Below are 24379 nucleotides of genomic sequence, written 5' to 3' on the forward strand. Positions count from 1 at the left end.
GACCACTGCTAGCCATCATCACCACTATCTAGTAACTACAACCCACAACCACCACACCAACTATCACCGACAGTCGACATCCACAACGTAACCACCACTATTAGCCATCACCATCATCAACCACCGTATAGTTAGTATTTTTAAAATTCTTTATTGGTGTTTTATTTAAATTTTGTACTCCCTCCGTCCTAAAAAGATTGTCCTATTTTAACTTGACACAAAATTTAAGAAATAAAGGAAGACTTTTTAAATGTGTGGTCCAAAACAAGCCTTAAATATTTGTGTGGCTGTAAATCATCTCATAAAGTTAAATTGTTTCTAAATATAGAATGATGACAATCTTTTTAGGATAGACTAAAAAGAAAAGAATGACAATCTTTTTGGAACAGAGAGAGTACTTATTAATTAAAAATTACATACAAGTTCCGTTCATTTAGATGTTTTTCGAAAACAAATACTCTCTATTATTTTAGTATTCAAATTTTAAGATAATATTTTAATATTTAAATATATATTCAAATTTAGATACTTTAATATTCTGATCGAGACAGGTCAATCTTAATAAAAGAAAGAGAGAAATAGGTGCTCTTTAAGCTTAAGACTAGGAGCCGGTGCTCTTTAAGCTTAAGACTAGGAGCCTGTTTGGATGGGCTTATGCCTATAAGCTGTTTGCAGCTTATAAGCTAAAAAAAATAAGTTGGGATAGTCTAACTTATTTTTTTGGGCTTATAAGCTTATAAGCTGCTTTAGATAAATTAAGTCAAATGGGCCCAATTATTTTTTTGAGCTTATTTTAAGCACAAAATGACTTTAAGCTGGCCAGCCAAACACTCAAAAAGCTGAAAACAGCTTATAAGCAACTTATAAGCCAATCCAAACGGGCTCTAGACTATATATGTTTGGGCCACATCCCTTTGGAAACACATAACAAGTTTATTGTCTTGGCTTTGTTGTCTCGGGTAAAAGATACAAAGACTTTTTACGTCAACCCGATTAGATTTTTCTTAAGAGAAGACAAATAAAGTTTCCACATGTCCCTGCTTGCTTGGCCTGCCAAATATTTTGTGGAAATTTACAAAGGAACAGGAAAAAATGAGAAGAATGTAAAAGGAATTTGTTGCTTTTTTTTTGTTTGGTCTGGATAGAAATAATAAAAATAAATTAAGAAAAAACGGAAAGAGAATTTGTTTAATTTTACTTGGATGTCTCTGTGAATTGAATTTGTGTGACCACAAGAAAATAATTCTCTCATTCTTTTTAATCACTTTCCTGATCTTCTAGACAACTCATGCAAGAGAAGAACTCATGGAGCGAGGGTGGTTCTTAATTATTTACGAGTCAAATTATAGTAACTTTTAAGTAAAACTTACACAAATAACTATCTTTTAACAGCTTTTAACAAGTTATAGCTATAAGTTGAAGATTTATAGTTCGTAGCTGCTTTTGGCTGTATTTCAGTTGTATCTCGCGTTTTTTAAATACAGCGAAATACAGCGCGACTGTTGAATTAAAAAAAGGCTATATTTATGGCAATAAAAATCTTTTTCAAATTATATGGTAATTTGTATTAATGGTTCCATGATTCACGCAAACCTCATGAGGTTCCATTACAGCTAACGTCTCTCTATCAAAATTACTCCATTCAAAAGTTTTTTGCCGGTTTTTGTTGTATTCGGTTGTATTTCGCGTTTTTGAATTACACGAAAATACAAAATTTGGCAGAGTAAAAATAGGCTGTATTTATGGAACATATTCTCTTCTTTCATTTTAAATGATAAGTCAAATTAAATTAACCATGTATCACGCATAACGGCTGAAGTTCCATAACAACCCATGTTTCTCTCTCCAAATTACTACATTCCAGACTTTTAGAAATACTTCCAAATACAGAAAAATATACACTGGAATACAATCAAATATGGTTGATTGTTTAAGAAATATAAAATTGTAGTATGCGTATATACAATGGAATACAATGAAATGTATCAGAAACTATTTCGTAAATTAGAAATACATTGATATATAGCGAAATATACTGAAACAGTACATTGAAATACACTAAAAAAATGACGAATATACATTTTCTCCTTCGAAATACAAAGCGAATACAAAAAAATACACTATAACAAAAAAAAAAATTACAACCACCACAACTCTACCTTGATACTTCTAAAAGCTACGAGTTTTTATGTGCATTGCAGTGTCCTTTTTCTAACATGCTGCTTGGATAATTACTTATCACTAGCTTCACATCACATGCCAACAAAGAGACTTGAATAAACAAAGTTAATCTAAAATTTGTTGTAGGTTTTTCCACAATTAAAACACTTCTAAGATTCACCAATTTTGTTGTATAAATCTGATATACTATCTGCATCGGGGTTATTGTAAAACTTGTATTTTACACTTTACTGGGGTTGACATTTTGTTAACATTAATACCTGAAGCATATGGAGTTCAGATGTGAAGAACTAGAAGCTTAGGGTTTTTTTTCCAAGTTTAGAGATGGAGATGGTAGTTATAGTGGTGGTGGTGGTGTTGATGGCGGCGTGGGTGGTGTAGATAGAGAAGGGAGGGAGGGGTACGTGAGGGGAAGGAGAATAGAGGCTGGAGATAGAGAAAGGGAGGGAGAGAGGCGGCAGTGAGGGGAAGGGGAGAGAGGAGAGAGAATTTTTTTTAGGGTTTGGAGAAGATGATAAATCTTAAATATGTAATGAGGGAGAATAGAGAGGTACATGTATTTCAAAAGTTACTGGACCAGTTATGAAATGTAATTTTGGAAAAATAAAGCTATAAAAATTAAATAAAAAATAAGGTAGTTATTATTCATAAATAAGTCTTAGAGGTAGCTATGACAGGTAAATTTTCCAACTTTTAAGCCATTGAGTTGTTCTTAGAGTAAATAAAAATTAAACAATAAATTTGACCGACTATTTGTTTAAAGACCTATATATTAAATATCCGTCATTTGTGTTGAGCTAGCGTGTCAGCCCAGCCCGTTATATTCATGGGCTTTGGGAAATAGGTTGAGGCAATGCATGCTCATGAAATTACACCCAACAGCCTTAAAAATTGATGGTCTTGAATTTTTGATCCTTGCTTGTCTTATGGACAAACCTTCAAAGTCAAAGCTAGTTAGAGCCTGCTTGGCTGGGCTTAAAAAAAACATCTTATAAGTTGTTTTCAGCTTATAAGCTGCTTTTTTTAAGCTAAGCAAATAAATTTTTTTGGGCTTATTTTAAGCACAAAATGGCTTATAAGCTGGTCAGCCAAACACTCAAAAAAGCTGAAAACAACTTATACTTACAAGCTAAGCCAAACGGGCACGTAAACTGAAAGTTTTGCCTATGAGTCAGGCCGGGCAAAAAATTCAAGACCACTCACCCACCTCCAATGCCATTATATAAAAGGAAGGTTAAATAAATATTAGCAAATGAGTAAAATATTTCCATAATCTATAACTTTTAATCAAATTACATAGAGCCCGTTTGGATTGGCTTACAGCTTAAAGCTGTTTGCAGCTTATAAGCTGAAAAAAATAAGTTGGGGTAGTCCAATTTATTTTTTTTGGCTTATAAGCTGTTTTCAGCTTATAAGCTGCTTTAGATAAATTAAGTCAAATGGGTCCAATTATTTTTTTGAGCTTATTTTAAGCATAAAATGACTTTAAGCTGGCCAGTCAAACACTCAAAAAAGCTGAAAACAGCTTATAAGCCAACTTATAAGCCAATCCAAACGGGCTCATAATCTACAATATATACTTTATATATACAGAGTATATATGATTTTATACCATAATAAAAAATGTTGCTATGAATAAACGGCTTTAAATAAAGAGTTTTCTATATTAATGATAACAAAATTAAATACATATCAAACACATTAGTTACTTTTCTAAAAAGCTCCAACATTCTCAGGTAGCATTCTAATCCATAAACAAGTATAACACTGTTTATGTGGTAAATATTATACAATTTCTTGAATAAGTATATATATTATAGTACTTATGTAGTATGTATATTTCACTATTATATACTATATATAATATTGCTTGTTATGTATATTTGTTAAAAATTGCAATTATCACGTACACACATGAATCTAAATACTATTGCCTATCATAACCCAGCCATTTGAGTCGAATAAATTTCTTTTGACGACCGCAATTGGTGTGCTACAATTACTGAAAAGCACATATTGTTCAAAGATAATTAACACCGACTGGAAATTTAAACTTTTACCATATAGAAAGGACTGATATTGTTACAGTTAATAGTTTTTCCATATTCTTCATATTGTCTTTATAAGGAAATCCTCCTCTAGTTGTATATCAAAATAATCATGAATTATCTAAATTTGATTTCATCAAGAAATTTCCTATTAAGATGAATTGTTCCTGTTATTACCATCTCTTAAATTCTAATTCTAGTATAAAAGATAAGTGGAATGTTACTTCATTCACTAAATTTTTATAATGGAGAATTTTGGTATATCTTTCCACCGTTTTAGTTTTTTCATTGCTTATATTTGTGGTATGTATGCAGTTATACGTTTTTTGCTTTTCAACTTGAACATGCATCTTTTCATTCTTGTGATTTAAAAAAAAAAAAAAAAAAATGTAAGAACAAAGATTAGGTACGCTCCCTCTTTGCATTCCCAAAATGAATATTCATTTTTTTTTTTTTTTAGATTTTTGTACCAATTTTAAAGGAGAAAAAAATTGTGTTATTAATAAACTGGAATAAAATTTATGGAAAATCATGGTTCAAATTTCGGGGAAAACATCAAATTTCTATTGGGCAAAGTTATCAATACTTGTGTTGCTAGGAGGTATCCAGGTAATTAAGTGACGGTGCAAACAAATCAAATTAGGGGATTCAAAAATATTTGAATGCCTCATAGAATTTGAATTTGTGAGCTAAGGCTAATTTTAAAACCCTTCCCCTTACATTGAAAATGTTCCTTCTGTCTAGGAGTTTACAAAAAGAAATGTTTTTATCCTAAGTAGTACTTTTTCTTCTGAATGAGGAGATTCAATTGAACCCTTCATTACATTAAAAATCTGCTTCTATTTGGATGTGCGCAAGTTAGTTCAAACATTTGAATACTTTGATTGTCATTGAATTTAACTTTTATTTTCCTTTTCATATATATGAGTTATAAGAATACTATTTTATAACAGTAGCCCTATTACTTGATTTTGCAGCCATATTCGTGATGACTCAGGTTCTCTCTGCAGCTAATGCTCAATTCGTATGTACATCACAATCTAATGCTTCTCTTCCTTGCTCTGAAGAATTACCAATTTGCCAAATCAGTTGCCTTTCAGATTATGGGGCGTTATATTTTAATTCAGAGTGTCACGACACAGAGCAAAACAAATCTGTTTGTGTGTGCTCCTATAATAGTCCCACCCGATGTCCAAAATAAAAGATTCGTTGGAACTTATATACTTTCTTTTCAAGTATTTGTAATTGCATTTGAAATCGTTTCTATCAAGTAGTAGGTGGTTTGGATCTAGCTCTTTTCCATTACAGTTTTTCTTCGTTTCCTCAGTTTCGAAATTCAAGATGTGTTTCATTCTTAAATGAGAATACCATATGTATGAGGGAATTACCCTTCTATAACAAATATTGTTGTGTTTGTGAAATTGATTGTTTTTAGAATATTTTCAATGGAGAGTCAAATCATTTGCTTCCTTTTGCAGTTGAACAGCACAGATGATAGAGTGCGGTAATTTAACTATCACGAAATAGTTATATTTTTCAAAATTAAAACAAGGACAACAAATTTGGATGCAGGGTGTAACTTCTAATTTTGATATTCCTATAACAGCTTGCAATGATCCATACTTGGCATGGAAATATATCACGACTTCGATGCAATTGATTTCTTTCTTTTGTGGGGGTTGGTCTAATCAGATACATATAATGCTGCCATAACATCATGATAATGGCAATTCCTACTTATTAACTAAAATCAACCTAATTTTAAAGTTACTTGAAATTACATTCAACAAAAGTAAGACCAATAAACTTGCTAAAGCAGGAGAAATTCATGTGTGGGCCTCTATATTAGTTAATAATACAGTTGAAAAACAGTCAACTTATTGTGGTTGGTGGTAAAGAGAAGTTATTCATGTGTGATTATCTTTTTAGTGCTCACGATCTCGGTTTGGGTAATCACAAGACAAAGATGACTGTTTTGAAAAGATGTGGCAAATCAAATAATGATTAGTTTAGTTATTTATCCTCAATCATAAAAGGGTCTTCTTAATGTATAAACATTATAGGAAATAAATTATCTAAGAACCTTTAAGAGGTAAATACTAATTATCATTGATGTTTATACCAAATCGAGTAATTTAATTTTAGTAGTAAAAATTTAAGAACTAGTTAAGTGATATATAGATGTGTGTATAAAAATGTGTCTTTCGATGATCAATTTGGTGTAAACACTAGATAAACTCTTATCCATTTAAGAAATTGGATTGATCTCACGAATTAGAATTAAGTTTTGATATCGTCCAAGTTAAGATTAGTTATAAATTTAAAATCTTCCTAAATCATGAAAAGCGAGATCAAATATAACAAAAAGGAAAGATTAGCTTGATTTACATATAGAAGATAAGACGAGTCTCTCAGTTGAGTAGTACTTAACACATTAACACTTCCTTAATTACTCTACAAGAAGGAAGCCACCAAGACAACTAGCTATGGGTTATCTACGCATCTATTTATATCTTAACACATTAATACTTCCTTAATTACGTACTCTGCAGAATGATACTAGCTATGGGTTTTTTCCTAGTAGTTACAGTAGCTACAATGATTTGAGGGGCCAATTTGTCAAGCTATGACATCAACTTCTTTCGTCTCATCATTGCTAGTGATCCATGGATGCCCTGTTTATTGAATATCACCTCATTAACCAAACAAATAAGTGAATCAATACTTAAATTTCAAATTATACGTATATAATAGGGTTAACCACAAATTATATCTCTCTCAATTCCAATTTATGTGGTAGCATTTGTTTTTTAGGCCGTTTGAAAAAACAATGACGACTTCCTAAATTTTAAAAAATTAATTAATGTTATTCCTAATGAGAAACTTTTACAGCCACATATTATGACATGTTTATCGCAAATTTCAGACGTCTTATATGCACGCAAACATTATGACTAGTTTAAAATTATAAAAAAAAAATAAAAAAAATAATCTTTTTGGCCATCAAACTATGCCACATGAATTGGAAAACAAGAAGTATGTTTTTTATATCCACATAAAGATCTAATTTTTCATTATCATACGAGGCTACGGGGAGCAATGGTGCTCAAATGTTGAATGGATTAAAAATGATTTGAAGTTCATCTAATTGGCACAAATAGACACAAGTAAGCTGTGGTGGATCCAGAATTTTCACTCAGAGTGTTCGAAAAAATAACTAGACCTAAATATACACTGTAATATATGTTTAGGGTGTTCAAAAGTTAATATATGTACATGAACACAAAAAATTTACCCTAAATATACACTGTAATTTTTTGTCTAGGGTGTTCGGTGAACACCCTGGCCTCTTACTGCATCCGTCCCTGCAAGTAAGTCTACGTAAATGGTAGGAATCTAGTAGCTCAGTTGACTGGCTAACTGAACTTTCACCTTGTTGGTGAAGGTTTGAATCCCCACGTCGTAATCCCCTTTCGCTACCCCCTATGTAATTAAAAAAAAAAATGCAAATGTATCCTTTAGCTTTGCGATTTAGAGTGGATATACCCTTTATTAAAGGGGTCAACTACGTATATATACATCTTAAGGAGAAATATTTACGAAACGAGGCGATAGTTTTACATTTACAAAATATGACATTACAAACCCTATACAAAACATGCTTTTTAAAAAAAAATATATATATTTTTTAAAAAATTATTTTTTTAATTATTTTTTAAAATTATTTTAAATATTTTTTTCGCTCAAAAATTTATGTATGAAAGTTGTATGAAATGTGTATATCTCGTTCAAGGCTTAAAAAGTTCGCTCAAAATTTAGTGTATGAAAACTGTATGAAAAATGTATGAAATGTCTATATCTCGTTCAAGGCTTAAAAAATCTGCTCAAAATTATGTGTATGAAAACAGTATGAAATTTGTTCGCTCAAGTCTTAAAATTTCGCTCATATTTTCGTATATAAAGTTCATGTTAGATTTCTGTAAAATTAATACAACTACAACAACATTGTATACAATTTTGATACGACATTCAAGACTTAAAATAATCGCTCAAATCTTTGTATATGAAATGTGTATATCTTTCTCAAGGCTTAAAAAGTTCGCTCAAATTTTATGTATGAAGAACGTATGAAATGTGTATATCTCGATCAAGGCTTAAACATTACGTTCAAAATTTTATGCATGAGAATGGTATGAAATGTGTATATCTTGCTCAAGACTTAGAATTTCATTCACATTTTTCATTTATAAAGTTCATATTAGATTTCTGGAAAATTAATACAACTACAACAATATTGTAACAACTTTCATGCAATATTCAAGGCTTAATGTTTTCGCTTACAATTTTGTGTATGAAAATTATATTAAAAATTTCGCTCACATATACACATTTCATACATGTTTCATACAGCTTCTATACACAAAAAATTGAGGTAATTTTTTAAGCCTTTGAGCAAAAAAAAAAAAAAAATATATATATATATAAATTATTTTTTAAAAAATAATATATTTTCTGGAAAAAAAATAAAAAAACGAAAAATATATGAAAATTCCTCATGTTTCGTAATATATCATTATGTTTTGTAAATAAGGAAAACTATTGTCATGTTTCGTAAATATTGCTCCTTAACATGTATATATATATGTAGTTTTCCCTTGTCAAAAATAAATTGTGCATATATATCCCAGTCCTTACACAAATAGCGTAAATATATCCTTTTCGTTGACGAAAAATTAAAAAAAAATCATTTATCTTGTTTTTTTAATTTAAAAAAATCACATAGATTTTAAAAAAATAGGTCTACTAATTCGAAAGGTTTAACTTTATGAGATAATTCACAGACACATAAATATCTAATACTTATTGTGGACCACAAATTTCAAAAGTATTCTTTTTTTTTCTTAAACTTCGTGCCTAGTCAAATGGTGCCACATAAATTGAAACGGAGGAAGCACTAAATATAGAAAAGTGTCATTTTTTTGGAGCTGACTTAAAAAACATGCCACATAAATTAAGACAGAGGGAGTAAGAGAAAGTAAAGAAACTATTCAAATAATTTTATTTTATTCAGATAGATATAGCTTAACTTAATTATTTAAAGTTCTGAATAAAAATTCTGGTCAAATTAAATAACTCTATGCTGCTAAGCTAAGAGAGAAAGGGGGGCTAGAGACTTATAATGATAGGGTGGTGATACTTACGACGGACTTGTTCAGCTGAGAATCTTCTAGAAACATCTTTACATAGCATTCCACGTAGCAAATCCTTCGCCGCCGGCGACACAGACTGGAAAATCCTCGTCGGAAACCTAAGGTTTGCTCTAAGAACAGCTTCAAAAATCTCCTCTGTAGAGTCACCATAAAATGGAGGAATTCCAGCCAGCATTATATACAGAATTATACCCGCACTCCAAATATCTACCTGTCAGCATAAATTTTTTTAACAGAAAATAAATAACTGCAATCACAAAATAAATATAAAATAAAACATATTTTATTTTAATACGGCGTCCACTCCTAAAACATTTTAAACAAATCGTTCATTTTTACTTGTCCACAATAAACTTTGCACATCCCTTAAAAAATACTCCATCTAGCCCAATTTATGTGACACAATTCGAATTTTGAGAGTCAAACCTGTTAATTTTAACCGTGTATTCGAACAAAAACTCTTTAAGTTTTTTGACATAAAATTTATATACTTTGGAAACTACGTAAAAAAAAATACTATAAGCCACAATAATTGAGAATTCAGGAGATTTAAAAGACACAAAAAGTTGGTGGTAAAAAAAAAAACTTATTTGAATCTCTAAATCTGAAAAGTGTCACATAAATTGAGACAGAGAGTAATAAATGAAGTAGCCATATCAATTGTGTGAGTCTTAATGAACTTGAAAAATAATTTGAAATAAGTAATACATATATTTTTAGTTTGATGGACAAGTAAAAGTGACCTTCTCATTGTAATCTCTTCCGGCTAAAACCTCAGGTGCCACGTAATAAGGTGTTCCTACCACTCCGCTCATCAGCTCGCCGTGGCGGAAACACTCAGCCGAGCCAAAATCAGCTAATTTCAACGCGTTCCGGTCGTTAAACAGAATGTTATCCGGCTTGATATCACGGTGCGCTACGCCGACCTTGTGGCAATGTGTTACTGCCTCCATCAACGGAACCTAGAAAAACCGTCGATCAAAAAATAATTATCAATGCTGAGGAAAAATAAACAATAGAAAATTAAAGCCTATCGTATACATACATACAATTCCTTTGGTATTCTCACTTATTTAATCATCAATTTGACTAACTTTCCTGAGTTAAATTGGATTTGATTGATCATAAATAATGAAATTAGTAGTATATTAGTCAAAATCACTTTATTTGAATCTACAAAAAAAAATAGAGAAGTCCCAAATCTTAGAACAAAAACTTGCTTAATTTTACAGGTTACTTTTTCCTCCATGTCTGCTACATTAATATTTTCGGATTTAGCCCTTAATACTTTTCGCTTTTCAAAAGTCAATTTCACTAAATTTTGAAGTTAAATTTGATTAGATTAACTCAATATTTGAAGATTAAAATTTATACATTTGAAAACTACTATAAAATTGTAACTTTTCTCATATCAGTTTGGTAAAAAAAATACATCTAAAAATATTGGTCAAGTTCATACAGTTTGAATCAGAAGTTCATGAGTTACATAAATTGAGACAAAAAGAACAGTACAATTTAAAAATATTAGTCAAAATCACTTAAGAGAAGTACCAAAATTTAGAACAAAAACTAGCTTAATTTTACAGGTTATACTTTTTCCTCGATATTTACAATCTGTTGGCTGTTGCATTAATATTTTCCAATTTCTAGCCATTTAGAGTAAATAAAAAGTATAAATTTGAGTGAAAGAGTAGTACCATAACAGCAATGGCATCAGACTCAGAGAAGACTCGTTGAGTCTCTAATCGTTGGAAGAGATCAGAGGACTCGCACAGCTCCATAACGATATCAAGGTACGTATCATCTTCATAAACATCTTCGATACGAACAATGTGAGGATTAGGTGAAACCAATTGCATGATTTTAGCTTCATTGTAAATGCATTGACGATCAATAGAGTCATCAGCGATGACAAGTTTGTTGATTGACTTGACGGCGAATTTCTCGCCGGTTTTTGGTGAGTAACACTTGAAAACGACGCCGAATCGTCCCTTACCTAGCTCTTCGCATACCTGATAGTTTCGCTTTAATGCCTCGCTCATTACGTTTTTCCTGTTTTCGTCGTTTCGAGAACTTTTCTATTTTCTCATGATGATGGATTTATGTAGTGGTATTGGGAGTTGGAATATTATAAAAGTATATTCTTTTGAATCTTTTTCGGCCAATGAAAATTAACCATCTGGTTTTCTTTTTTTGTATTACGCTATATCATAACTCCCTCCGTTTCAAATTATCTATTGTCTTTTTCTCTTACACGTTCTTTAAGAAAAATACTAGTATTTCCTCCATCGCAATTTATATGAGGGTTGATCTATATGGTGAGTCAAATAACTTTTTCTCTGATACGATTTTCCTCTAACTTTTTTTATATATTGTGAATAATATAATGCATACTTATAGTACTTTTTATGTGGTTTTTAAATATGTAAATTTTATTATAAATTACCTGAAGAATCTATGTTTGAAATTATAGACAAAGAAAGAGCGGTTTGATTCACTAAATAGGTCAACCCTTATATAAACTGGGACGAGGAGTATTAATTATGAAGGGGTTTGATTGTTTTATCCTTATTTATGTCTTAAGATATTACTTTATCTATGTGTCATCTCCCCATAATTGATGTGTTTATAGTTTCGAAAATAATTTTTACTAAGGTTAATATGTGAAAAGAATAATGAATTTTTGACTTGAACTTTTAAAATGACAAATAATTAGAGACAATTATTTTTAAAAGGGACGATAGATAATTTGAGATGGAGAGAGTATTTAATTTTGTTTGATTTCAGTTAGTCTCGTTCTCCTTTTTGAGCTTAATTTTGCATTTAATGGTGAAATTCTCAACATCTTAAATTGATCTATTCTTTGCACTTTGGAAGGGAGCGAAATTTAATGTATGATTATAATTGTAATTTGTATTAGCGCCCTTCAAATTACTTTGCACATCGCAGGTACTATAGGAAATATTTTCCGTATGTCCTTTCATTCCTTGACTTGGTTAATATACAAACTATACAACCGTAATGTTATGCTAGAATTAAGGAGCTAACCTAAAATAGGAGATTATAAAATATTCTAACCTAAAATAGGAGATTACAAAATATTCTAACTAATATTTACATAATCTATCACACCTCCGCAGTCGAAACGGGAGGTTTACGAACGCTGAGACTGTCCCGAAAATCTTCAAATAAGACTTGTGGTAGTCCCTTGGTGAAATATCGGCAATCTGATAACGGGATGGAACATGAAGAACACGAATATGTCCTCGCGCAACCTTCTCACGAACAAAGTGGATGTCCATTTCAATGTGCTTGGTGCGCTGATGTTTCACTGGATTTCCCGAAAGATAAATGACACTTACATTGTCACAATACACCATAGTAGCCTTATGAATAGGACAATGTAATTCCAACAGAAGATTGCGAATCCAGCATAACTCGGAGACAACATTAGCAACCCCCCTATACTCTGCCTCAGCACTCGAACGAGAGAGAGTAGGTTGGCGTTTCGAAGACCAAGATATCAAGTTATCTCCAAGGAAGACACAATAACCAGACGTCGATCGACGTGTGTCAGGGCAGCCCCCCCCCCCCCCCCCCCCAATCCGCATCAGTGTAGGAAAGGAGGTCAGTAACTGAGGATGGATAAAGATGCAAACCATAATCAAGTGTACCCTGAATGTAACGGATGATGCGCTTAAGAGCATGCATATGAACCTCTTGCGGAGCATGCATGTGTAAGCATACCTGTTGAACAACATAAGAAATATCCGGCCTAGTGAAAGTAAGATACTAAAGTGCACCTGCGAGACTGCGATAGTGAGTCGGCTCATGATATGGAGCACCCGATGTGCTGCTCACCTTCAGTTTAGTATCAACCGGAGTAGAAGTAGCCTTACAAGAAGACATCCCAGCTCGATCAATGATTTCTTCGGCATACTTACGTTGCGAAAGAAACTTGCCATCCTTATGGCGAGTGACATGAATGCCAAGGAAATAATTCAAAGGACCCAGATCCTTCATAGCAAATTCCGAGGCAATGAGAGTCATAATGGAGCACCGGAGAGAATTTGAGGAAGCAGTAAGAATAATATCATCAACATAAAGTAAAATGTATGCCATAACGGACCCATTTTTGTAGATGGACAAAGAATAGTTAGATCTACTGTTGGAAAAACCAAGAGAAGAGACATAATCTGCAAAACGCTTGTACCATGCCCTCGGGGCCTGCTTAAGCCCATATAAGGACTTACGGAGTAAACATACATAATCCGGATGAGTGGGATCTCTGAAACCCATAGGTTGATGCATATACACTGTTTCCTTGAGCTCACCGTGTAAGAAAGCATTCTTGACATCTAGCTGATGAATGGGCCACTTCTTTGATAATGAAAATCTGAGAACGGTACGGATCGTAGCCGGCTTGACCACCGGACTGAAGGTCTCACCATAATCAATGTCAACCCGTTGAGTCTTTCCATCACCTACAAGACGGGATTTATGCCTCTCAAAATCACCATTAGATTTTTCTTTATGAGTGAAAATCCACATAGAACGAATAATATTCACATTAGGTGGACGGGGCACCAACTCCCACGTTTTATTTTTAATAAAAACATCAAATTCATCATATATAGCCATTTTCCAATTCGGGTCACGAAGGGCGATCACAGGGTTACGAGGGAGAGGGGATTTCGTAACCATGGTATTCAAGTTAAACGTACGTTTTGGCTTAAAAATACCAGTTTGACTCCGGGTCACCATTCAGGGCGGATTGGTAGATTGGGGCGGCTGGGGTGATGTTTGTGTGGGTGTGGGAGACGGAGCAGATGGCTGTTGGCCCAAGGCAGAGGTGAGAGGGGTAGATGGTTTGTTTGTGGAGTTATCAACGGATGGGGTAGGGCAGTAGGGGAGGCGGCTGGCCCATGAGCTGCCAACGGAGGGGAGGCGGCAGGACGAGCCACGGTGGGAGGGGGGATAGTTGGCTGGGTCACGGGTGCAGCGTGGGGTGGTCTGGGCCGATTATCCAGATCAGTAGCCATATGATGCAACCAAAATGGGGAAATCCCATCCTCCAAAAAATCATAAGTAGTTGAAGTGGGAGAATGTAAATTGGAAAATGGGAAAACATTCTCATCAAAAATCACGTGACGAAAAATAATAATTTTGTTGGACGATAAATCATAACACTTATACCCTCTATGATTCGTAGGATACCCCAAAAATACACACGGTATAGACCGGGCTTGCAATTTATGGATAGTCGTAGAAGGAAAGAGGGGATAGCATAAACACCCAAAAACCCGAAGATGAGAGTAAGATGACTTTCTTTGGTATAGCACTTGAAGAGGAGAAACATGACCCAATAATTTGCTTGGTAAAATATTAAGAAGATATGTTGTTGACACCCAATTTTGTCCCGCCTCTCTTCCAAAATACCTATTTACGCCTCTAATATTTTTAGAAAAAATTAAAATATATATATAGTCATTTTTTACTAAATTATCAACTTCTTATCAATACCGGCACTTCATTATTCTATTACGATTACTATCATTATTATTATTATTATTATTATTATTATTATTATTATTATTATTATTATTATTATTATTATTATTAGTACTATAATTCACAATTTTTTTATCATTTCGACATTTTACCAGCTTACGCACACACATCGCATTTATCTTTGCATAATTAAATAATAGTATTTATTTTACTGTGGATTTTCGAAATATTATTGCACGGCTATTACAATGCCAATTTTCATCTGAGCATTAATGAGCATAATCTCATATTGAGCAATATTTTAACACAAGTTATTTCGTGCACTCAGTCCGTATTTCTGATTTATCGGACCCCGAATCAAAGTCCAATCAACTCATAAATGTTTTTGACTAGCCCATATTTTGATCCCAATTTTTAGACCAGTCCAGGTTTTAATTCATTAGCCCATTCTTTTAATACCCGGTCCAAAATTTGACCCAGTCCACAAATGGACTGGGTCCAGCCCATTCCCGTTTCAGAATAAGGGAACCCTAAAGGTTTCCCTTCGCTTTTCTTTTCCCTTTCTTTTCTCTCCGCCTCTCTCCTCTTCTCGTTCACCCCCGCCGCTCCCCTCTTTTCATCCTTCCCCACCACGCCGCCGCTCCTCTCTTGTCATCATCCCCACCACGCCGTTCCCTTTTCCCTACCCCCGCTCCTTTCTTTCCCTTTCATCATCATCATCGTCGTACCCCGCTACCCCACTCTCCACTCACCGCCGCCCCTGCTTCCCTCTTTCATCATCACCTACGCTCCCTCCGCTCCTCTTTTTCCTTACTCTATAAAGGGGGAGATGATAAGTTTGTTGAGGAGGAGAGAAGAGGCTTTGGAAGAGAAAAATCGAAAACCCCAAAGAATCTGAAATTTCATTTTTTCTTTCTGGTCACGAAAAACCCCAAAATTACCTCAACAAAAAATAGTTTATGAAGCTCCTAAATCATTCTTTTAGCAATATTATTTGATATCGAGTCGAAATCCACACCCTTTTTGTTCTTTTTTTTTTTGCCCTTGGCATCCGTTTGGATTCGATGGTATACAAATCCGGGATTCGCAGTGTTTCGAAGTAGATTCGAAGTGTTCGAGGTAGATATCGAAACCCCGCTCCCACTTCGCTGCACCCGAAGAAGGTAATTTCCCCTCTTCCTTGAAATTCATTTTTTTTATCTGTTTGGTGTTTACTTGAACTATTTTCTGCAAAATTGGTTAATCTCGGCTTAATCCTACTCAGTGTAACTTCATGTTCGTTTAGTGTGTTCATCATGTTGTTCAATTGGTAGCTGATTTAGATTAGGCATCAAACCTGTTTATATGTTTAATTAGATACCCATGTTTAATGTCAATCTATATCCATATGCTTAGTTCGGCGATTAGCATACTTACTGTTTAAAATTCTGAGTCAAATAGGTTGATGTGTTTTTATGTGCACCACGCATTAACTGATAATGACAATTTTGAAACCATGTTACTAACTTACATATGATTAACATATGTCCTATTTTGAAGAACACGGTAAGCTCGTATTTAGTTAACAATGCTTTCACAAATTTCGGATATGACTAAATGAGCTGTTTTGTATGTTAAGGATGCTGTTATTCCAATCAAGTATGCATATGTCGAATGAAGTCCTGTCTAAATCATGATTTCTTATTTGGAAAGTCCAAATTTGTTTGTAGAAGGTCCGGCAGAGTCGAACTATGATCGTAATGGTCTAAAAATGTGATTTGCGTATAAATGATAGGCTCTTCTTTTAAGCCATTTATTTGCCTTGAGCATTGAAACAGAATGGAAATTATGGTGGATAAATAAATGTATACATCTCTTAAGTGTAAATATCTTGTTCAACAGATTTCAACAGAACCAGTAGTTCCAGTACTTTTTTTGACATCAGAAAATTCATTTTGAACCAAGTAGAACTTCTAGGAATCATTTCATCTATGGATTATGGTTAGCCCTGTTTGTATTTCCCACATCATGTTGTATAAGCTAGAAATGACATGTCAAGATTCTCTCTTTTCCAATCAATTGCTGCTGGTAGGCTTTAAAACAGTAGTAAAAATGACTCTAAATTCTAAGTCTTTAAATTTCGGACTGATCTGTTGCTGCTTGATAAATTCATTGTTATGGCTTATTGTTTTGGTTGCTGAGTCTTAAAAGGGAGAGCAAAGTTTAACCAGAGATGGGATCTTGAATCTTAAAATCACTAAAAATGAATCATCTGATCACTGATCGCTTAAAGTCTCTACCCTTCAAAAGCAAGACTGATTTCCTGTCCTTTGCCATATCTTTTGGTTTATAGCATGTGCAAGTTTTGAAGTTACTTATACATTTCTTGGTATCATTTTGAACCTAGCTAAAACTTGATGTTGTTCTTATAGCATGCCTGAATAATTGAACCTGTCTGCTGGTGTTTTTACCAAAACATGATTAGTTGAATAAAATGTTAAGTTAAATGAGTGATGAGTTATCTGAGATTGGTATAAAGCCTATTTGATCATTTGTTGACTTAAACTGATAGAGTGTGATATGATTAAGAGAAATCCTAGTCTAATTTGGAGTAAGCTTAAAATGCCATCCGTGATAACGATATGTAGTGTCATTACGTATGCTTAAGAGTTAGTTTAAAGTGGGATCTAAGTATGCTGAATTTGTCTTAATGTGGCTGTTCCTATATGTGGCTGCCTGTTACTATTGTTTACTACAACATACCACCCACTGGTTGAATTACTACTGCTATATATCGCTTTGAAGGCAAAAGAAACTTATTGTTTGAAACCAAACCTATATCTGGGGCCATGTCTTTGGCTAGACATTGTTTGACTATTGTTGGTTGTTGCTCAATTGTTATGGGCTGCTGCTCAGTTACTCTTATGGCTGGAAACATCTCTAAACATTCTCTGAATCTCGCTTGATTTCTACTCCTTGTTGACAATGGTCTGATCCTGAATGCGCATATAGTTGTATCTTTCTATATATGATCTGGTTTCCTCGCATTTTAGCTTGCCTGTTCATGCTTATTTGCCTATTTATACAATACTTCATCTGAAATAATTCTTCACATGCATTCAATCATTACATAATATTTTACAAAGACCCCTGTGCGACTCTGTTTTGGGCTGTGCAGTATGAGCTATAAATCTTGCTAATTGGTCCAGAATTCTGGGTCTTAGAATGAGGATAGAGTGTTTTTTTTAGAGTTTATTTTCTTCCTATTGCAAAACATGATAGCTATGGACTTCAGTGGATAATCTGAGGAATTTGCACATGTTGTGGGTCTTAGTTTGGTTGAAATACGATCGAAATATACCATGCAACACTTATGTAAATCTGTTTGTTCTCTTATGGGAATGTACCTTAAACCAATTGTGTGTAATGCATGTCTGTATCATTTGTTCAAAAAGGGGATTTCAAGGCCTGCTAATCTGCCCGTTTGTATTCTGCCTATGTATTGCTTTCTGATTTGTCTCATTTTAGTGGTTAAGAGGTCTAGATGTTCATGTTTTATGGTTCTGGTTTCCAGCTAACAGAATCTTTCTGTTTATGTCCTGATTCCGTTCAGTTATTTTTAGTCTTTACTAGGATTTATGTGTTCATGTGAAGCTTATACAATGACGAATAGGTAATTAATAATGATATATGATGGGTTAAATGATAGAGTTAGATGCTTCTTAAGTTTACATGCCTGTTCTGCTGAGATGCAAACCATGCATACTAAAGGTATACCGAATATATCAGGTGCGTACAGAGCTCTGTATACCCATGGTATATACGAATGGTATATCCAGTGTATATATGGTATATCTCTCGATTACAATCATAATGCCCCTATCTTTGTTTAGTCTAGCCATATCATGTCATTCTTATTCTCCTGTTATTAACTTAGTTTGTCCTATAATTTATGATATTGGATTTTATGTTCCTTTGCTTGATTGGTTTATCCTATTTCAGTGGAAACTTGTTTTTTTTTACTGTTTCCGTAGCAGCAGGCCTAATTGTTAGCCATGCCCGGGATTCCGGTATTGACCTTCTATGCATCGTTATGAATGTATATACATAAGATATACAAAATATACACAGTATATACATAATCTATTGATTCGTTTTGAATTACATTCTACATGTTTAACCTTATTCATCGATTAGATACTAATCCTTTTCCTTTCTTTTTTTTATCTTATGCATGAACACCGCATACGAGTCCGAAGGACTCATCCTTCTTCCGTGTTTGATGTTGGGCTAAAAGCCCAACGAGATCTTCTTTAGTCCCTGTCCGCAGCCAAGAGAATAAAAATGAAGTTTCTGGGCTAAAGCCCAATACACAGGAACATCAGCAGCAGCCCAATAATATGAAAACTGCTGGGCCGAAGCCCAACAGAAAAATGGGTCCAGCAGTCCCAAACGGGCTGGCCCATTTGATACTTATTACTCTTTTATTTTATTTTTGTGCATATAAATTTGTATTATGCAAACTAACTCTTTGTTTGTTTTGTTTTTTCCTAGTTTAGATAAATCTTAAATAATTAGTAGGCTTAGTTTTAGTAATGGGTAGTTAGTTTAAACAAAACCAATAATCAATCCCCTAAGTTTCATTTTCTTCTCTCCACATTAAATTATCTATAGAATCTATAATATTTGCTTCTAGAATAATTGATGGCATAAATTAATATTTTGATTTCCAAAATACCACTATTACATAAGTGTAAACTCAAGCATATTCTCGCAAATAACCCTTCAAATTTGAAATCAATCATATATCATTTTAGCTAAAGGTAATTAATAAAATTAAGGAAAGGAGGAAAACTTATGTCCTTTTTCGTCATAATCGCCTTCTAAGCAAAAGAACGAGTCTAAGCATCTCTACATTACCACATTGATATTGCTTTTAAAATCGCAGAAAAGAATCATTAATACCTCACTATTTGGTTTGTTTCAAATGTCTATTAAAATACTGCACAAATCCTCGTCTTTTTCTATTTATATATTCTATACAAATATTATTTTAAGAAGCATTATTATTTAAAGTCTTTTTAGCGATTTTATAAGTTTTATTCGAAATGACATTTAAAATCTTCTTTTATGTAAATTATCATATTTTTCTCTAAATCTTATCTTAAGCAACAATTTATATTTTTCTTTAAAACTTTAGCAGTATTATAAGCTATTTTCTTTAATTTTAAATATTATATTTGCATCTTTAGCCCTAATTAATTAACCTAAGTTTGGTCGGATAACCGTAAGTTAACGGATTCTAAAGGATGCCTAACCCCTTCCCTTTAGGATAATATTGAGCCCTTACCTAGAATCATACTGGTTAAGCAGACTATTAACGGAGGTTTAGTTTTAACTTTGCCTTAGTTAACATCTAGGTGTCCTAATTCACCGTCAAATTAATTAGGTGGCGACTCCTTAAAATAAAATAAATAGGAATCACCAATACGTCATACTCCCTAATTAACTTCCGGGTTAAAATGGGGTGCGACATATGTTGCCATTTGTAAGGCGTGATGCCAAAACGAAGGGGGAAGAGAAGCATGAGCAAGGAGAGTCCAAGTGATATTATTGATAGATCGGATTTTTCTTTCGGCTTTCCCATTTTGTGATGACGTATGTGGACAAGAAAGACGAAATGACATCCCATTAGACTCACAAAATTTCCCGAATTGACCATTATCATATTCCCTCCCATTATCACATTGGACATTTTTAATATGACGTTCAAATTGGGTATGAATGTGGACTTTTAAAGCTAAGAATTTCGCATAAACATCGGATTTCTTAGCTAAAGGAAAAGTCCATAAAACCTTCAAAAAATCATCCAAACAAAGAACATAATACCGATGACCCAATGAACTTAACACGGGAGAGGTCCACAAATCACTATGAATAATATCAAATGGCATCAAAGTTTCGGAAATAGAAGAATCAAACGGCAACTTAATGTGTTTACCAAGAACGCAAGAACGACAAATACTAGAATGACTAGATTTATTACATTCAATGCTTTTATTAAGCCTAAGACAATCCAAAATAGAATTTCCCGGATGACCCAAACGATCATGCCAAAAAGGAGAGGACAATGCCACAAAGGTTGAACGAGTGGTGGTTGGATATTTGATGGTGGTGATTGGATAAAGATCTCCCCGACTATCACACCGCATTAGTGTCATCCCCTTCTGAAAATCCTTCACAGAAAATCCATATGGATCAAATTCAACAGTCACAGAATTATAATAGTAAACTTCCGTACTGAAATTAAATTCTTAATGAGTTTAGGAGCATGTAAGACATTCCGTAAGGATAAAAGGGGGTTTGGGGGAGGCAAACTAGTATGACCATAACCACGAATTGGAATCAAATGACCATTTCCCACAACAATACCATTATTTTGATTGCTTAAATTAAAATAAGACGAGAGATTACCGTCCGAGGATGTCATATGAGAAGTGGCCCCGGTATCCATGTACCAATTTTGATCAGGCGGGTTCAAGGTCATAGTGTGCATTGCGGACTCGATGTCGGTTGGAACATACAGCCCATGAGGTGCCACTGCTGCTGTGTATAGCTGCTAGGCTGGAGGAGGGCCCAATATACCTTGCTATCGTGGCGGGCCAGGCGGGGGACGAGCCCAAGAGGTGGTCGGGTACGGACAGGGGGGAGGAGCAGCAACCCAGCGTGGATGCGGTACCCACTGCCAGTGACCAAGCTATCCGGCAGGACACTGCGGCGAAGAGGAGCCCGCTGGCTGCGGACCGCCTATGCTACGGCCTGAACCACCGCGTCCGCCGGTGGTGTTTTTACCGCCGCCTGAGCCGCGGCCAGAACCACCTTTACGGCCATTCCTAGAATTGTGGTGGTGGGAATTTTTGGTTTTCCCTCGGCGTGAGCTTGTGTTTTCAAAGGGCAGTGCAGCGTCATCGACCGCGACTACCATAGCCGAACCAGACCCGTGAGACACCATTGCCGCAAGTTCACGTTATTCCAAAACAGGGGAAGACCGAGCCTCTGTGAATGGGGGGGAGAGTCTTAGCATGGCGAATTTGTGTCCCAACCCCTTTGTACGCTTCAGTGAGACCCGAAACCAGTTGAAGGACAAGGAGGCTATTCTTCACGGGAGCCTCGACGTTTTTCAATTGATCCGCAATGCTCTTTACGTTGACAATAGGCGAAGGCATTGGGAAAATCCTCCATACGAGTCGTCGTGAATTCTTGTTCGAGAGTCACCGCACGAGAGTTTTGATGATCTTGGAATATATCACGCAAGCGAACCCAAGCGTCCATGGCAGTAGCGTCTGGTTTGATGATAGTGTTTAACAGATCATTCGAAATCGTCGAATATATCCATTGAAGCACGGTGGCGTCAATGGTCGTCCATAATTCGACTTCCTCATCAGTTTTGGGAGTCAGCTTCTCCTTACCTGTGGGTGGAGGAATGATGTGATGAAGGACCTTGTGAGAACGAGCATGAATCTTGAAAAGCTCAGCCCATGTTCCGTATTGTGAGTTCTCCATCTCAAGAGTAACAGAGATGTGATTCTTGATATTCGAGACCGCGAGGGCCGGGTGTAACGAGGACTTAACTGGAGTGGGTGTTGCATCGCCCATGGCCAATGTAGTAGAGAGTGAAGGTGACGAAAAGAGGAAGAAGAAAGAGGGACTAGGGCGTAGCGGGAGGAGGAAGAAGAAAGAAACCCTAATCTGATACCATGTAGGAAATATTTTCCGTATGTCCTTTCATTCCTTGACTTGGTTAATATACAAACTATACAACCGTAATGTTAGGCTAGAATTAAGGAGCTAACCTAAAATAGGAGATTACAAAATATTCTAACCTAAAATAGGATATTAAAAAATATTCTAACTAATATTTACATAATCTATCAGGTACTTTCATACTGTTTGATTAAAAAGAAAAAGAAACATAGAAACATTTGTAAGATTGTTTTTCTCATCTAATTTAAGCTTGAGAATATGTTAATTGATGTGATGTCAAATACGTAATTGATGGATAAAGCATATAAATAGAAATAATATTTATTGAAGTGAGATTACTGTGATGAATGATTAAAGATATGAATAAGGTTATAATTTAAAAAGGATTTTTTATTAATAATTTTTTGAAAACGTGTAAAAGAGAAACACGACATAGTTCAACAAAAGCACTGGACGCAATTAAGTGTGACATGTTCTCAATTAATCCACATTGGCTTCTTTGCCGAACATTAATTTGATTTTGGTTTTTCTTTTCCCTTCAAAAGAAGATTATAATTTCGAATAAAGTACAAAAATGGAAGGTTCATAGTTAACAAATCTTGAACGGCAGTTAGGCCTAATTTATTTATACTTAATGGAGGTTTTTATTTTAATCATTCAGATTTCAGTTATTAAGCCTGTTTATTTTGAAGGTTTGGATCCTAAATATTCAGATTTTATCATTAAGTGCGTTTTTTTTTTTTTTTTAATTTTCATAATCACCTAATGGCTTTGAATGGATCTGAATGATTAAGGTCTATAAGAAAATTTTAATATCATTAAGACGTATATTCAATTATTTCTACAAAGATGGTGATAGTTCATCATTACTCCATCCTCTTTCATTGCTAAATATCTTCGCCATCCATCATTATCAACTATTATCATCGGTCACAAACACCATCTTTAACCACCGCCGTGCACGGCCTCCAGTTCTATTAGTCATCACAACCATATATACACTAGCCACCATTTACAGTCACCACAACCATTACCATTACAACCATCAATCATTATTGACAATCACCTCTGTCTATCACCAACCGTCATCAATCACCTCCACCATTAGCTGTCAATATTGTTCACCATAATTATTAGTTGTTGTCATCAACTATCATGATCAACAACCATTGTTAATAACTATTGCTAGCCACTATTATCACTAGCTACTACCACAACCATCACCATCACCCAACACAATCTTTGGTAGTCGGAGGTAGCAAATATCGCATAGAATAGTTGAAGTACACGCAAATTGATTTCGACACAATCACTATAGAAAAAATAGTTATGTGAGGGAGATTTAAACATAATTACATAATTAATGGAGACTTGTTCAACAATTTATGTCTACTGTCTTAGGTATTGACATCAAACAATGAAGTACAATTTGTACAGATAATGTGACTTGGATATCTTACTATGGTGGCCAAATGAAAAACATCGGCCAGCTTTGCATAGTGCCTGCCAAGCACATAAATTCCAGAGGATACTTATTAAAATGTTAAACTGATCACATCCAAAAAGTTTGATTTTTTAAACAATGATTTTACACTTAGACTTATATTGTTCTTTGTATGATTGAATATCCAAAAATAAGAGATAGATAAACTTAAAAAGTTCATTTGTCTCAGTAAGGAACTAGGC

The 24379-nt window shown here is 34.2% G+C and overlaps 3 protein-coding genes across 6 annotated transcripts; all 3 read right to left on the reverse strand.

Annotated features, from left to right (window-relative positions):
* Window positions 1-6587: 6587 nt before the first annotated feature.
* LOC132610133 (phosphoenolpyruvate carboxylase kinase 1-like) lies at window positions 6588-11686 on the reverse strand. Of its 4 annotated transcripts, none has more exons than XM_060324415.1 (4): window positions 11137-11669; window positions 10183-10401; window positions 9431-9650; window positions 6588-6904 (listed from the first exon to the last, which is right to left on the reverse strand). In XM_060324415.1, exons 1-4 carry the CDS (start codon window positions 11479-11481, stop codon window positions 6849-6851), a joined length of 840 nt encoding a protein of 279 aa, XP_060180398.1. In that variant the 5' UTR covers window positions 11482-11669; the 3' UTR covers window positions 6588-6848. The 4 variants fall into 4 exon arrangements, with proteins under 4 accessions (XP_060180398.1, XP_060180397.1, XP_060180396.1 ...); XM_060324414.1 differs by having other exon boundaries at window positions 6842-7712; window positions 10243-10401; window positions 11137-11686; XM_060324413.1 differs by having other exon boundaries at window positions 6842-7712; window positions 11137-11679.
* A 1545-nt stretch (window positions 11687-13231) lies between these two features.
* LOC132611609 (uncharacterized mitochondrial protein AtMg00810-like) lies at window positions 13232-13561 on the reverse strand. Its single transcript, XM_060326015.1, has one exon. It carries the CDS (start codon window positions 13559-13561, stop codon window positions 13232-13234), a length of 330 nt encoding a protein of 109 aa, XP_060181998.1.
* An 8520-nt stretch (window positions 13562-22081) lies between these two features.
* LOC132611610 (uncharacterized) lies at window positions 22082-22585 on the reverse strand. Its single transcript, XM_060326016.1, has one exon. It carries the CDS (start codon window positions 22583-22585, stop codon window positions 22082-22084), a length of 504 nt encoding a protein of 167 aa, XP_060181999.1.
* Between the last annotated feature and the right edge of the window lie 1794 nt (window positions 22586-24379).

This window comes from Lycium barbarum, chromosome 9, assembly GCF_019175385.1.
Source record: "Lycium barbarum isolate Lr01 chromosome 9, ASM1917538v2, whole genome shotgun sequence".
Classification (NCBI taxonomy): domain Eukaryota; kingdom Viridiplantae; phylum Streptophyta; class Magnoliopsida; order Solanales; family Solanaceae; genus Lycium; species Lycium barbarum.

What these genes read in the sequence shown, in the direction of transcription:
- LOC132610133 (XM_060324413.1), bottom strand. Translation starts at nt 11,481, where the DNA reads ATGAGCGAGGCATTAAAGCGAAACTATCAGGTATGCGAAGAGCTAGGT. An exon ending in CTGATGCCATTGCTGTTATG is followed by an intron (nt 10,402 to 11,136) that starts GTACTACTCTTT and finishes CGGTTTTTCTAG; the next exon opens with GTTCCGTTGATGGAGGCAGT. An exon ending in CTCAGCTGAACAAGTCCGTC is followed by an intron (nt 7,713 to 9,430) that starts GTAAGTATCACC and finishes TTAATTACATAG; the next exon opens with GGGGTAGCGAAAGGGGATTA.
- LOC132611609 (XM_060326015.1), bottom strand. Translation starts at nt 13,561, where the DNA reads ATGGCATACATTTTACTTTATGTTGATGATATTATTCTTACTGCTTCC.
- LOC132611610 (XM_060326016.1), bottom strand. Translation starts at nt 22,585, where the DNA reads ATGGGCGATGCAACACCCACTCCAGTTAAGTCCTCGTTACACCCGGCC.